This window comes from Olea europaea, unplaced genomic scaffold, assembly GCF_002742605.1.
Source record: "Olea europaea var. sylvestris unplaced genomic scaffold, O_europaea_v1 scaffold716, whole genome shotgun sequence".
NCBI classification, from domain to species: Eukaryota; Viridiplantae; Streptophyta; class Magnoliopsida; order Lamiales; family Oleaceae; genus Olea; species Olea europaea.
Genome location: NW_019265559.1, coordinates 338,183 through 350,969, shown reverse-complemented (window position 1 = coordinate 350,969; position 12,787 = coordinate 338,183). Strand labels below are relative to the sequence as shown.

Genomic DNA, 12,787 nt, shown 5'->3' with positions numbered 1-12,787 from the left:
TCGTTCTATTACTTGAAGGTACGAAATTCATTGGTTGTAAATGGATATTTAAGACCAAGAGGGATTTGAATAGTGATGTAGAGAGGTATAAGGATCGTTTTGTCGCAAAGGGCTTTACAGAGAAAGAACGTATTGATTATAAAGAGACTTTCTCTCTGATTTCTTCAAAAGATTCTTTCAGGATTATAATGACATTGGTAGTGCATTTCGATCTTGAGTTATATTAGATGAATGTTAAGACAGCATTTCTCAATGGTGACTTTGATGAAATAATTTATATGGTACAACCAGAAAACTTTGTATCGAATGATGCAATGCAAATGATTTGTAAACTAAAGAAATCAATCTATGGACTTAAACAGACGTCCTGTTAATGGTATTACAAGTTTCATCAAGTGATCATCTTATTTGATTTTTAGATGAATTTGGCCAATGATTGCATATACCACAAGTTCAGTTGGGGTAAGTATATTTTTCTGATTTTATATGTTGATGACATATTGTTTGCCAGCAACAATATAGACTTATTACACGAAATCAAGATATTTCTAGCAAAGAATTTTGAGATGAAAGATCTTGGTATCGCCTCTTTTGTATTAGGAATTCAGATACATCGAGATCGTTCTCGGTGTATTCTTGGATTATCAAAAAATAGCTATATCGAAAAGGTGTTTAAAAAATATGGCATGTACGATTGTAAATCAAGTGACATCCCTGTGGCTAAATGAGACAAGTTTAGTTTAAGTCAGTGCCCTAAAAATGACTTGAAAATTAAAGAAATGCAGAAGATTCCTTATTCTTCAGTTATAAGGAGTCTGGTGTATGCTCAAGTTTGTATGCATCCGGATATAGTGTACAATGTTGGAATGTTAGGGAGATATTTAAGTAATCTGGGAATGGATCACTAGAAAGCAGTCAAACGAGTCATACGGTATTTACAAAGAACAAACGACAACATACTCACATATAGGAGATCGGATCAGTTGGAGATCATCGGTTATCCCAATTCCGATTTTGCGAGATGCCAAGATAGTAGGAGATCCATTTCAGGCTATATTTCCATGTTTGCTGGAGGTGTTATTTTATGGAAGAGTGCTAAACATACACTCATAGCTACTTCCACCATGGCAGTGAAATTTATAGCGTGTTATGAGGCATTAAACCATGGAATATGGCTACGCAATTTTGTCACTGGGCTGAGCATTGTGGACAATATAGAAAGATCGCTCAAGATATTTTGTGACAATAAATCAGCAGTACTGTATTCCAATAAAAATATGAGCTCGACGAAGTCGAAATATATAGAGATCGAGTTCATGACAATTAAAGAAAGAGTTCAAAGTGTACAGGTGTCAATAGAGCATATTGGGGCAAACTCCATGATTACGGATCCGCTTACTAAGGGATTGATACTCAAGGTCTTTCATGAGCACACTACTCATATGGGTATAATATCTCTTTAGGATTAATAGTTTCAGTGGGAGTTTATATTTTTGCGTTTCATATCATGTACTGTTATTTTGAATATGGTTTATGGTTAAAGTTATTTTCAATTATAAAGTTTTGGTTTATTATCTTCGAACTTGTTTGAAAATGATCCCGCTAAGGTATTAAGGTGGATCAGTTGAAAATAGGCATGTTAAGATCACATCACATGTAATTTTCATGCTACACATTCATGTTTGAACCATGCATTCAGTTATATCGATATACGTGACTATTGATAGGTTTAGTTACGATGAAAGTAGGGAAAGCCGCTTTGATCCTATGTTGATATAATTGATGGATCGAATTGTTTGGAAATGCATTCAATAATATTAGAAAAATTATAAGTATTTATAAAGTTATATTTAATGCACAATTATAAGGCGACACATATAGCCCAAGTGGGAGATTATAAGGAATTTTAAACAATCATGTGGACTTATATGTGTGAATTATTGTGTATTAAATTAAAGACTATCAAATTTGGTTAAGCCCATTTAAAAGTAATCTAATAAGGTTTCGATATTTTGGGTTTTAATGCATCCAATTAAAGTGTGGGTCTTTTATGTGTAGAGATCGGGCCCAAGTTCCTAATTCTATGATTGGCCGAATTAGGTTAAAGGTCGTCAATATATAAATACAGTTATTGTTCCCAAATCACACAAGATTTGCTCATTTTGTTCTGCCTCCCATCACCAGAGAGGGTTAACGGCTGCATGTTGATTTGAAAGACTAAATCGATTCAACTATTGCAATTAACAATATCTGATTCAGGTACACTTCCACTTATTCTTGATGATCCAACATGAAAGATCCAGTGATTATGAAGGTAACAAATTTCCTACACTATGTGCCATCAATGATAACGTGGATCAAGAAAAGAGGAAATTATGAACCGAAGAGAGAATAAGACAATTCCTAACCCCCAAAAGTTCTTCTCTCCTCCTAATTTCTCTCACATTTTAACACACTCAATATTGAACACTCAATGATCCATGAACATGAGATAGCTCTTTCTGTATTTTTTATTTTTCCTTTCTCGTCATTGTTTTGCTACCTTTTTTTTTCCCTATTTGCAAGACACCATGTTAATCCTATTTCTTTCTCTTTGTTTTTTAAAGTTATTCATTGCATGCAATTTTTTAAATCTCTGAATTCAAAATGTTTGGTGCCTTTTTTTCTCGATTAAGGATCTACGTTTTTACAGAAAAATCTATATGAATTAAAAATATGTCTGTACAATTCCAAGAATGCCTTCGTTAATCACTACTTACTAGAAGCAACTTGAAAACTATTACTCTTTTATCAGTAATGTATCAAAATACTAACCAACATGTAAATACTAAGTTATTCCTCTTGATACATTTCACTTTATTAGATGGGATATCAGTCTTAATATGATATTAGAATTCATAATGTTCAAGCTAGCCATTCGATCCATCTAGAAGCTCAAATGAACATTCGGATTTCAAGATTTGTGATATGAAATATCTTCCGGAAACATGTTAAGATAAAACCCAAATCTACTAAATTTGAAAATATTAGCCAATATATAAACCGAGTCTTAATAGGGGATATCCCTTCATAAGCCATAAACAAGGAGGATTATCATCTTCTTCATTGAACGTAGAGTTGAGAAATTACGTTTATTGAGTGATATTGCTTGTATATTCTTCCTTGTTTCAGTTTACAGTTTCCTTTGACAGGCGAATACTATTTCTGGAATGGCTGTGCACGACGACTATAAACTAAAATTCTCGGCATTAAAAACAAAGAGACACTACCGTTTCGTTGTGTTCAAGAGGTTCAACAAGTAGTGGTAGAGAATGAAAGTTACGACGATTTCACTAACTCCCTGCCTGCTAAAATGAATGCCGCTATGCTATCTTTGATTTTGATTTTACTACTGATAAAAAGTTTCCAGAAAAGGAAGATTTACTGTATTGCCTGGGAAAAGTTCTATTTCTTATAAAAACTCGACTTATGCATGTTCATTTTCTTCACACACTATTTGATAAAATAGAGATATAAACTAACGACGAATATTTGATACATAGTACTGAACATGATTAGATAGTATCACTAGCAACAGGGTTGTTTACTACTTTGATGTTGTTTTCTATCTAATCTTAGATATAAAAAATACCACGTGTTTATAGAGATGCAAAATGTGTTGAATCACCCTGACCCGAAATGTGAAAAGCAATGTCCGGCTGGTGATACGCCATCTCATGGGCCGGCATGCCACGGCTAGTGTAGTTCCAGAATCAAATTTATGCCAAAAATACTCAACGCAAAAAATAAGATTTTCTCAAAATAAAACAGAAAATAAGAACACGAGAGATTTTTTGGCCAAAAGGCCTCGAAGTTTCAGCGACCGCTTCTAACGCTTAGTCCCCCGTTAAGCATCCATAAGGATTAAGCTCGAGTCCACTAAATTGACCAAAAATAGGCAAAGATCAAGTTACAAAACACAAAGTTCCCAAATCACAAATACAACACAATCTTCCCACAGTAGAACTCACACAAGAGTTTCTCTACCAATTCTTCCAAAATCATACTTTGTATTTTAAGAGAAATCACAAGATTAGAACGGAGAAGATGAAAGGCACGCAGCCAAGAAAAAACCACAGAATACTAATCGTTAACCCTAAAAAATTTGAGGCTTCCTATTTATATGAAAGGTAAGGATCCGATGTCCACCAGTTTGCCACTTGTCATTGATCGAAAGAAAAAACGCTCCTTATGGTCAAAAAACACGTTTTGGAGTTAAAAGATCAGCCTTCCAGATTCTTCTTCACCGGTCATGATATTGGGCCATTTATTTGGGATCAATTCAATAGTCTTGACAAAAATAGGCTCACATTACAAAATGCAACAACCCAACAACTTACAATCTCCACCTTTACTGTATTTTGTGCCTGCATGTATGCGGATTCTAACTTAGTCTTTTATTTCATTTGCTCTAGTCACTTGAAAAAAAAATTATTAGCAAGTTTCGAGACTTAATAATCTCAAACAATCTGAAAACTTACAAAGTGGTACTACCTTTGTCCCAACATCAGTAGGATTTACCTTAGTGGGTATTTTTATCAGTTTAATATCACCTTTATCAATTATATCTCTAATGAAATGAAATTTAACATCAATGTGCTTTGACCTATCATGAAAAACTGGATTTTTACTTAAGAAAATAGCACTTTGATTGTTAGAACATAACTCCACCTGACTTTCTATATGACCTAATTCATTTAACAGTTCTTTAAGCCGCAGTCCCTCTTTAACAGTTTTAGTGGCAGCAATATATTCTGCCTCAGTAGAGGATAAGGCAACTATTTTCTGAAGTTGTGACTTCCAACTAATGCAAGTATTATTTATGACATAAAAGTATGTAGAAGTAGACTTTCTATTATCAATGTTTCCAGCAAAATCTGAATCAACATAACCTTTTAGTATAAAACCATCTTTACTTGCTTTAAACATAAGTCCTAGATTACATGTCCCTTTCAAATATTTAATCAGGTTTTCCATACATTCCCAATGAAATTCACCTGGATTAATCATGAATCTACTTAATACACTTACAGCATATTGTATATCAGGTCTAATACATACCATTACATACATAACTGATCCAACAGCATTAGCATAAGGCACACTTGTCATTCTTTTAAATTGTTCTTCTGTCTTAAGTGATTGTTCAACGGATAACTTCATGCAAGTAGACAATGGTAAACTGACAGACTTGGCATCCTCAAGGAAAAATCTTTTAACCACTTTTTCAATGTAAGATTTCTGAGTTAAAATTAACTTTTCATTTATTCTGTCTCTTATAATTTCCATGCCTAAAATCTTTCTTGCAGGACCTAGATCCGTCATTTCAAATTCCAATTTCAATTTTTCTTTTATGGAATTAAATGTAACAGAATTATGACCAGCCAACAACATATCATTAACATATAAAAGGAGGTAAAAGAATTCAGAATCACTATTCTTCTTAAAATAAAAACAATGATCAAAGTCTGATTTCTTGAACTCTAGGCCTTGTATAAAAGAATCAAATCTCTTATACCATTGCCTATGAGCTTGTTTTAAGCCATATAGTGATTTATTTAGAAGACACACTAGATTACCTTTATTTTTTACCTCAAAACATTTGGGTTGTGTAATATATATGGTTTCATCTAAAGAACCATACAAGAAGGCAGTCTTTACATCAAATTGCTTCAATTCCATATCAAACTGAGTAACAATGGCAAGGAGAATTCTAATAGAGGTATATTTAACTACAGGTGAGAAGATTTTGGTATAGTCTATCTCTTCTCTTTGAGTGAAGCCTTTAACTACAAGCTTTGCCTTATATCTTTTATTAGATATATTTGAATCTCCTTCTTTAATCTTATATACCCATTTACAGTCAACCAATTTACATTCTTCAGGTTTCTTAACCAATTCCCAAGTTTTGTTTTTATGCAAAGAGTTTATTTCATCATCCACGGCTTCTATCCGTTTTGATGACTCTTTACAAGGTACTGCATCCTCATAGGAGGTAAGTTCAAGATCAGAGGGGTCAAAATCTGTTTCAGCAGATAAACAATCTGCATATTGATATCTGGAGGGAGGTCTTATTTCCTTCCTTTCCCCATCTCTTGCAAGCTGATAATTTTGCAACTCATGTGTTGGGCTTAATTCCTGGTTATCATTCAGAATTTCAGCATATGAAATGTCATTAAGCTCTGTTTGAGGCTGCTCCACCTCAAACTGAGTTTGCCCATCAGTGTTTTCCTTATTCAACTCAATTTCTGTGATAATAAGGTCATCATCCTTTATGTTTTCATGGGTTTTGTCACTGAGACATGGAAATTCATCCTCATTGAAAATCACAAACCTACTTATTATCACCTTATAACCTCTAGTATCCCTTAATGAAAGTCTATAGCCTTTAACTCCCTCTCCATATCCTAAGAAGACACCCTTTTGTGGCCTAGGATCCAATTTTGAGTCATAATGGTGTGCATATGCAGTACAACCAAAGGTTTTGAGATGGGAGTAGTCAGGCATAGAACCAAACTAGATTTGTTCAGGGATTCTGTTATCTAAGGAACTAGAGAGGCATCTATTCAACAAGTAACAGACTGTCTTTATAGCTTCCCCTCAAAATATTTTAGGCATGCTAGAACTAATCAGCCTAGACCTGGTCCTCTCAAGAACAGTTCTATTTAATCTCTCAGCAACCTCATTTTGCTGGGGCTATAGGTAACTTTTTTATGTCTCAATATGCCTTGATTGCTACAGAATTGATCAAATTCTGTACTGCAGAACTCCAACCCATTATCAGTTCTAAGTGTCTTAATCTTCTTGCTTGTTTGGTTTTCAATTAATGTACACCATTGTTTGAAGATTACAAAAGTATCAGATTTTGATTAAAGCAAGAAAATCCAGGACTTCCTGGAATAATCATCTATGATTAATAGGTAATATCTATACCCACACACGATAGACACTGGTGTAGGACCCCACAAGTCACTGTGTATATATTCCAAAATATTTTGAGACTTGTGTATACCTACCCTAAAAGGCAACCTTACCTGTTTTCCCAAAATACAATGTTCACAAAAGGTTAGTTTTTGAACATTGTCCTTTCCAAAAGCCCCTTGATGAGAGAGGGATTTTAGACCCTTTTCACCAAGATGGCTAAGTCTCTTGTGCCAGAGTTCTGACTTGTCAGAATGTGCAACAAGACTCACAAGATCATTCTTTGGATTAGGTTCAGTGTCAATAACATAAATTCCTTTAATTTTGGGGCACTAATAATGGGCTTTTGATCTCTGATTATATTTGTAAAAACCATTCTTGATTTCAACATAATAATTCTCATCATCAAGAACACTTAGGGAGATTAAATTCCTACTTAGTGCTTGCACATATCTTGTATGTTTCAGTATTAAGTAATTGCCAGATTCTAATTTCAGAAGGATATTACCTATGCCTCTAATTTGGCATGATCCATTATTACCAAGTTTTACAAAGCCTTCATTAAGGTCAGAGAAGTCAGAGAACCAACCTTTATTGGGAGTCATATGAAAGGAACAACCTGAATCCAGAACCCAGTTCTGATTAGTCCTTTTAGTAACAGATACAGAAGCAACCCCAATGTTGGCTCCTGCTTCTTTGTAGGGGATAGCCATGGATGATGACCCAATCTCAAAATTGGGATTATTTTTTTGGTCATTGGCTTTTTTAAAGCAATCTTTGATAAAATGACCCAACTTCCCACAATAATAGCACTTTTTGTTTTTTGCCTTGGTCTTATTAAATTTCTTGTCCTTTCCTTTACTTTTATTGGCCCATTTCCTTTTTACAAAATTTCTGTCCTTGTTGTGATTAGATTGACTAAAATTACTAACACCATTAGTTTGAGACTTTTGATTTGCAAGGGCATTTTCAACATGAAATGCCTCCTTACGTTTAGATTTTAGTTCTAGGTCCTTATGCAAAAGAGAGCTATGGATAATTTCAACCGTCAAGTCACTCCTACTATATTCCAAGGCATTTCTTATGTCTTTATATTTGTCCCCTAAGGCATTTAGTAGACCTACTACCTTTTGCTCATCAGAGATCTTTTCTTCACAATTTATAAGATCTTGAGTGATTTTATTAAATTTGTCCATGTTTTTTTCTGTATCAAGATTAGGATCAAACTTAAAACTAAAGAATTGCCTCCATAGAAAACATTTATTTGGTAAAGACTTAGTTAGGTACTGTTTTTCTAAGGCTGTCCATAATTCTGCAGCAGTCTTAGTTTCTCCTACTTTTCTGATTACAGAGTCAGATAAGTGTAAGAATATAGTACTCTAAGCTAGCTCATCTTGATTAGTTTTTCTATTTTCAGGTAGGTTTTCAGGCCAAGATTCATCAACAACTTTAGCACATTTTAATTGTAACAATAAGGCCTTAATTTTCTGGCGCCAGAGACTAAAGTCTCATTTGCCATCCCAAATCTAAACATCTACTTTTGAATTCATAGTAAGCAACAATATGTGAATTGTGCTCAAGTGTGATATGTACAGTAATTTGTCACACAAGTCAATACAGTATATGTCAATCACAATGCAGTAAGATTTAACAACAAGGATTCCAAATAGCATACAATGCAGAAATATTATAGGGCCAAAAAAGTATACTTACACTAAGTAATCAGAAAGGAAAGTTCTCTACAGGTATACCTTCACAAGAGCAATATTTCCTAATTGAACACAAAGTTCAAAATAATAATAATAATAATAATAATAATAATAATAATAATAATAATAATAATAGAAAAATCACACGGTTAATATCATCCAGCAGTTTATAAAGAAATATAAATTCAAGTTATAAAAGATACACATAGTATTAAACTAACGAGAATTTTAGAAAATTGGACATTCTGGTTTCTTGAATCGAGGAATCCCTGGATTTCCTCTAATTCTAGGGTTCTCTTAAGGAACCTAAGACAAAGGCAAATGTAGAGTAGATCAAGTCGAACCAACCTCCTTTTTCTTTTAAAAGAAAACTACTAGCAAGAAATACTGCAGGATTAAAAAAAACTCCTTGAAGATATACAAAAATAATGACAGAAGCACCCAAGAAAAAATTTTCGAATGTTCAGATCTGCTCGTTTTCTTTAGGCCGAGCGAATCCCCCTTTGAGATTCGAGTTTCAGAAATCAAGTTTTGAGAAAACTGAATTTAAAAAAAAAAAAAAACAAACTTCAAGCTTTGATACCACTGTAGTTCCAAAATCGAATTTATATCAAAAATACTCAACACAAAAAATCTAAATTTTCTCAAAATAGAACAGAAAATAAGAACACGAGAGATTTTTCGGCCAAAAAGTCCCGGAGGTTCAGCGACCTCTTCTAACACTTAGTCCCCCGTTGAGCATCCATAAGGATTAAGCTCGAATCCACTAAATCGGCCAAAAATAGGCAAAGATCAAGTTACAGAATACAAAGTTCCCAAATCACAAATACAACACAATCTTCCCATAGTAGAACTCACACAAGAGTTTATCTACCAATTCTCCCAAAATCACACTAAGTATTTTCAAAGAAATCACAAGATTAGAACGGAGAAGATGAAAGGCACGCAGCCAAGAAAAAACCACAGAATACTAATCGTTAATCCTAAAAAATCTGAGGCTTCCTATTTATATGAAAGGTAAGGATCCAACGTCCACCAATTTGCCACTTGTCATTGATCCAAAGAAAAAACGCTCCTTATGGTCAAAAACATGTTTTGGAATTAAAAGATCAGCCTTCTAGATTCTTCTTCACGGGTCATGATATTGGACCATTTATTTGGGCTCAATTCAATAGTCTTGACAAAAATGGGCTCACATCACAAAATGCAGCAACCCAACAACTTACGGTCAATTTGTGCACGGCTCCACTGTGGAGGCCTGCAGAGAACTTGGACAGGCAATTCTGAGTTCCATGCCAGACCTAAAATGAAAGGATTGGGTGAAATGAGCCTCGAAATTGTAAAAGCTCGAGCAATCTGAATACTTCCTTCCCTGCTTCACTTCCCGACCTCAGACACCGAAAAAATACTATGTAATTCACGGATTGTATCGCTTTTATTTACAGTGAACTGTTCAGCATAATGTCATACAACACATCATTCTGTAATTTTCAATATCTGTGATGCTTTTTATTTCATGAGAGAATGCAACTAAAAGAAACAAGTCATTCATTTATAGATTATGATCATGTATATAAACAATACAAGTTACAAACATAAGATAAATCTATGTGTAATATTGACGAAAACATTACAAGTTTTAAGGTTTCTATATTTGCTTATTTTGAGTTTCCCAGTATTGTTTCTCCCATGTCTCTACTTGCTTTACTGAATTCTCTCTCCTCTCAAGAACGGAATGAAGAGACGCAGGATCATAGGGTGGAGGCATGGTGCATGGGCTCGAATAAGAGTGACCTTCAACCAGCGAGTCAGTCATGAATTTCTTCTCGACCCCGTGTGCAGGGCAAGCCATCGACTCTGAACAGAGCTCAACTGCTCTTCGAGGCACGCTAGGCTTGTATTTTAAGAGTTTGGAATACTCCGTCAAGAGATGGAGCATGTAATCGTATACATAATCCATCTTCAAATCCTCGATAATGAAACTGCTTGCTGCCTTGCCAATGGCCCGAGCCTGTTAATCAATTCAAGAAATTGGTAAGTTTTAAAAGCAAAACAAACTATTATTTTCTCCCTTCTCTCTCGCAATTGTGGGTGTTAGGTGTGTGCTTTTTTGAGTGATGTTGATTTCTGGAACCTGCTCAAGTATTGGTCATGTCAACATATGTTTAGCAGTTAATTATGATTAGGGTATCAGATGCACCACTGAGGCCAATCTTAAAAGTTGCCTACTTTTGACAAACATGCTCAACCATTGGCAGGAGTTACTTTTTCTTTTTGCTGAGATTTAAACACAAAACTTAACTTTTCAAGAGTAAGTCTTTAGTTATATTCCAAAGAAATACTCTCTTTTTAAAGACCTCGCCCTAAGGTTTATGACAATTTCAGAGACCCTTCCTTCCTAAAAATTATGTATCCCCATCTCGAGTTTGAAATAACGTGCATGTTTTTCGATGCCTATGACAATTTCAGAGACATCACTCCTTTTCCAAAAATTGCACAAACATCTCTTATTTCAAATTTTGAATAATACATACCTCCCCTGAAATTTATAACAATTTCAGACACACCCCTCTAGTTTCGAAAATTATACAAACCTCCCTTATTTCAAGTTTTGAATAATGCATATCTCTTTTGACCATTTTTCTTTCACATTTTAGTATAATTTATAGTGACAATGCCTAAAATATCCTTATGAATATTCTTCCATCTTGTGGTTATGTAATCCCTAAAATACCTTTTAAATGAACTCAGCAGATGCCTTACTTCATATTTTGTTATATTTTGTATAGAGTAGTAGATTTATAGTCAAAATAAATTCCATTATTTTGTTTTTTATTATGATAATATTCTGACTATGCTTATTACTTTGCCACCTGTAAATGTATTTTGAGTACCTCAAACCAGATTATTTGTTTATGTGTTTTTGAAGAATTGATATTCTAAATAATGTTTTGTTGATGATTTAGTTAGTTAAAAGAGAATTTTAAGTATTAAATAATTGTTAAAGGAACCACAAGACAGAAAAAAGTCTGAAAGGGAATTTTAAGTATTACCACTATTATTTGAGCTAATATGCGAAAGAAAAGTAATCAACGGACATATGCATTACTCGAAATAAGAAAGGATAGTATAATTTGAAAAACGGAGGGAGATGACTCTAAAATTGTCGTAATCCTTGGGAAAGGTATGCATTATTCAAACAAAAACAAGGAAGTTTGAGTAATTTTTGAAAAGGGAGGGGATGTATCTGAAATTGCCATAAACCTCAGGGGAAGTATGAATTATTTCAAACTTGAAATAAGAGAGGTTACCATGATTTTTCAAAAGTGAGGGCTGTATCTGAAATTGCCATAAACCTCAGGGGAAGTAAGCATGATTTCAAACTTGAAATAAGAGAGGTTACTATGATTTTTCAAAAGTGAGGGGTGTCTATGAAATTGTCATAAACCCGAGGGGATGTCTCTATAATTTGCCCTCTTTTTAAACATAGCTTCTTTCTTCTCCCTAATTCTACAAGACACAGATTACCTCTTTTCCATGACTATTTCCCCAGTCGACTGCATATTTAATCGATCTGCACTTGTCGTTCTCTTTTATCGGCCAATAGTGTTGCAACGGTATCAAACTTCTTGTGAAGAAATCGTAGTAATGAGGCGTCACAAGTAATGTAACAGAATCGCATCCCAGAATGTATTTCTCGCTCACGGACCATGCAGATCCTTCAACGTAAATTTTGAATCTGTACGAAGTTCAAAATGAATAACAAAATTAGTTTGTTAAATACATTACACTAACAGTAAAGACAAGCCTAGGATGAAGATTCGAGTGAATCCAACCTGTGAACGCATTGGCTTGCCAAGTCTGACTGCTTGTAACCTTCTTGTTGCTCTCGTCTCCAGTCCTGCAAAAGATTCCAAAAGTTCATTAATTGAATAATTGCTTCAGTTTTACTACCTTTTACATAGTCAATGACCACTTACTTCCACCTGTAAGCAACATAAACAATACTTTCAAAAGCCCTTGTTTACGTAGGACAACGATTTCTATTCCAGGATTTAGATCTTGTATTCAACCATTTATAATGTTCTTAAGAATGACAAGAAATAAATTGTTACCTG

General features: G+C 34.2%; 1 protein-coding gene and 1 long non-coding RNA gene across 2 annotated transcripts; both read right to left on the bottom strand.

The window, feature by feature from the left end:
* Nucleotides 1-3,495: 3,495 nt before the first annotated feature.
* Nucleotides 3,496-9,873, bottom strand: LOC111390778. The gene is made up of 2 exons (XR_002701980.1): nt 8,674-9,873; nt 3,496-4,406 (listed from the first exon to the last, which is right to left on the bottom strand). It is a non-coding gene; the product is annotated as an uncharacterized LOC111390778 (long non-coding RNA).
* Nucleotides 9,874-10,200: 327 nt separating this feature from the next.
* LOC111390777 lies at nt 10,201-12,612 on the bottom strand. Its single transcript, XM_023015885.1, has 3 exons — nt 12,506-12,612; nt 12,198-12,408; nt 10,201-10,680 (listed from the first exon to the last, which is right to left on the bottom strand). Exons 1-3 carry the CDS (start codon nt 12,592-12,594, stop codon nt 10,318-10,320), a joined length of 663 nt encoding a protein of 220 aa, XP_022871653.1. The 5' UTR covers nt 12,595-12,612; the 3' UTR covers nt 10,201-10,317.
* Between the last annotated feature and the right edge of the window lie 175 nt (nt 12,613-12,787).

Bases quoted from the DNA above. Each gene is read 5' to 3' on its own strand.
- LOC111390777 (XM_023015885.1), bottom strand. From the start codon at position 12,594: ATGAACTTTTGGAATCTTTTGCAGGACTGGAGACGAGAGCAACAAGAA. The intron at 12,409-12,505 runs GTTGGATTCACT...AACTTCGTACAG, and splicing joins GCAAGCCAATGCGTTCACAG to ATTCAAAATTTACGTTGAAG. The intron at 10,681-12,197 runs GTAATCTGTGTC...ATTGATTAACAG, and splicing joins GAAATAGTCATGGAAAAGAG to GCTCGGGCCATTGGCAAGGC.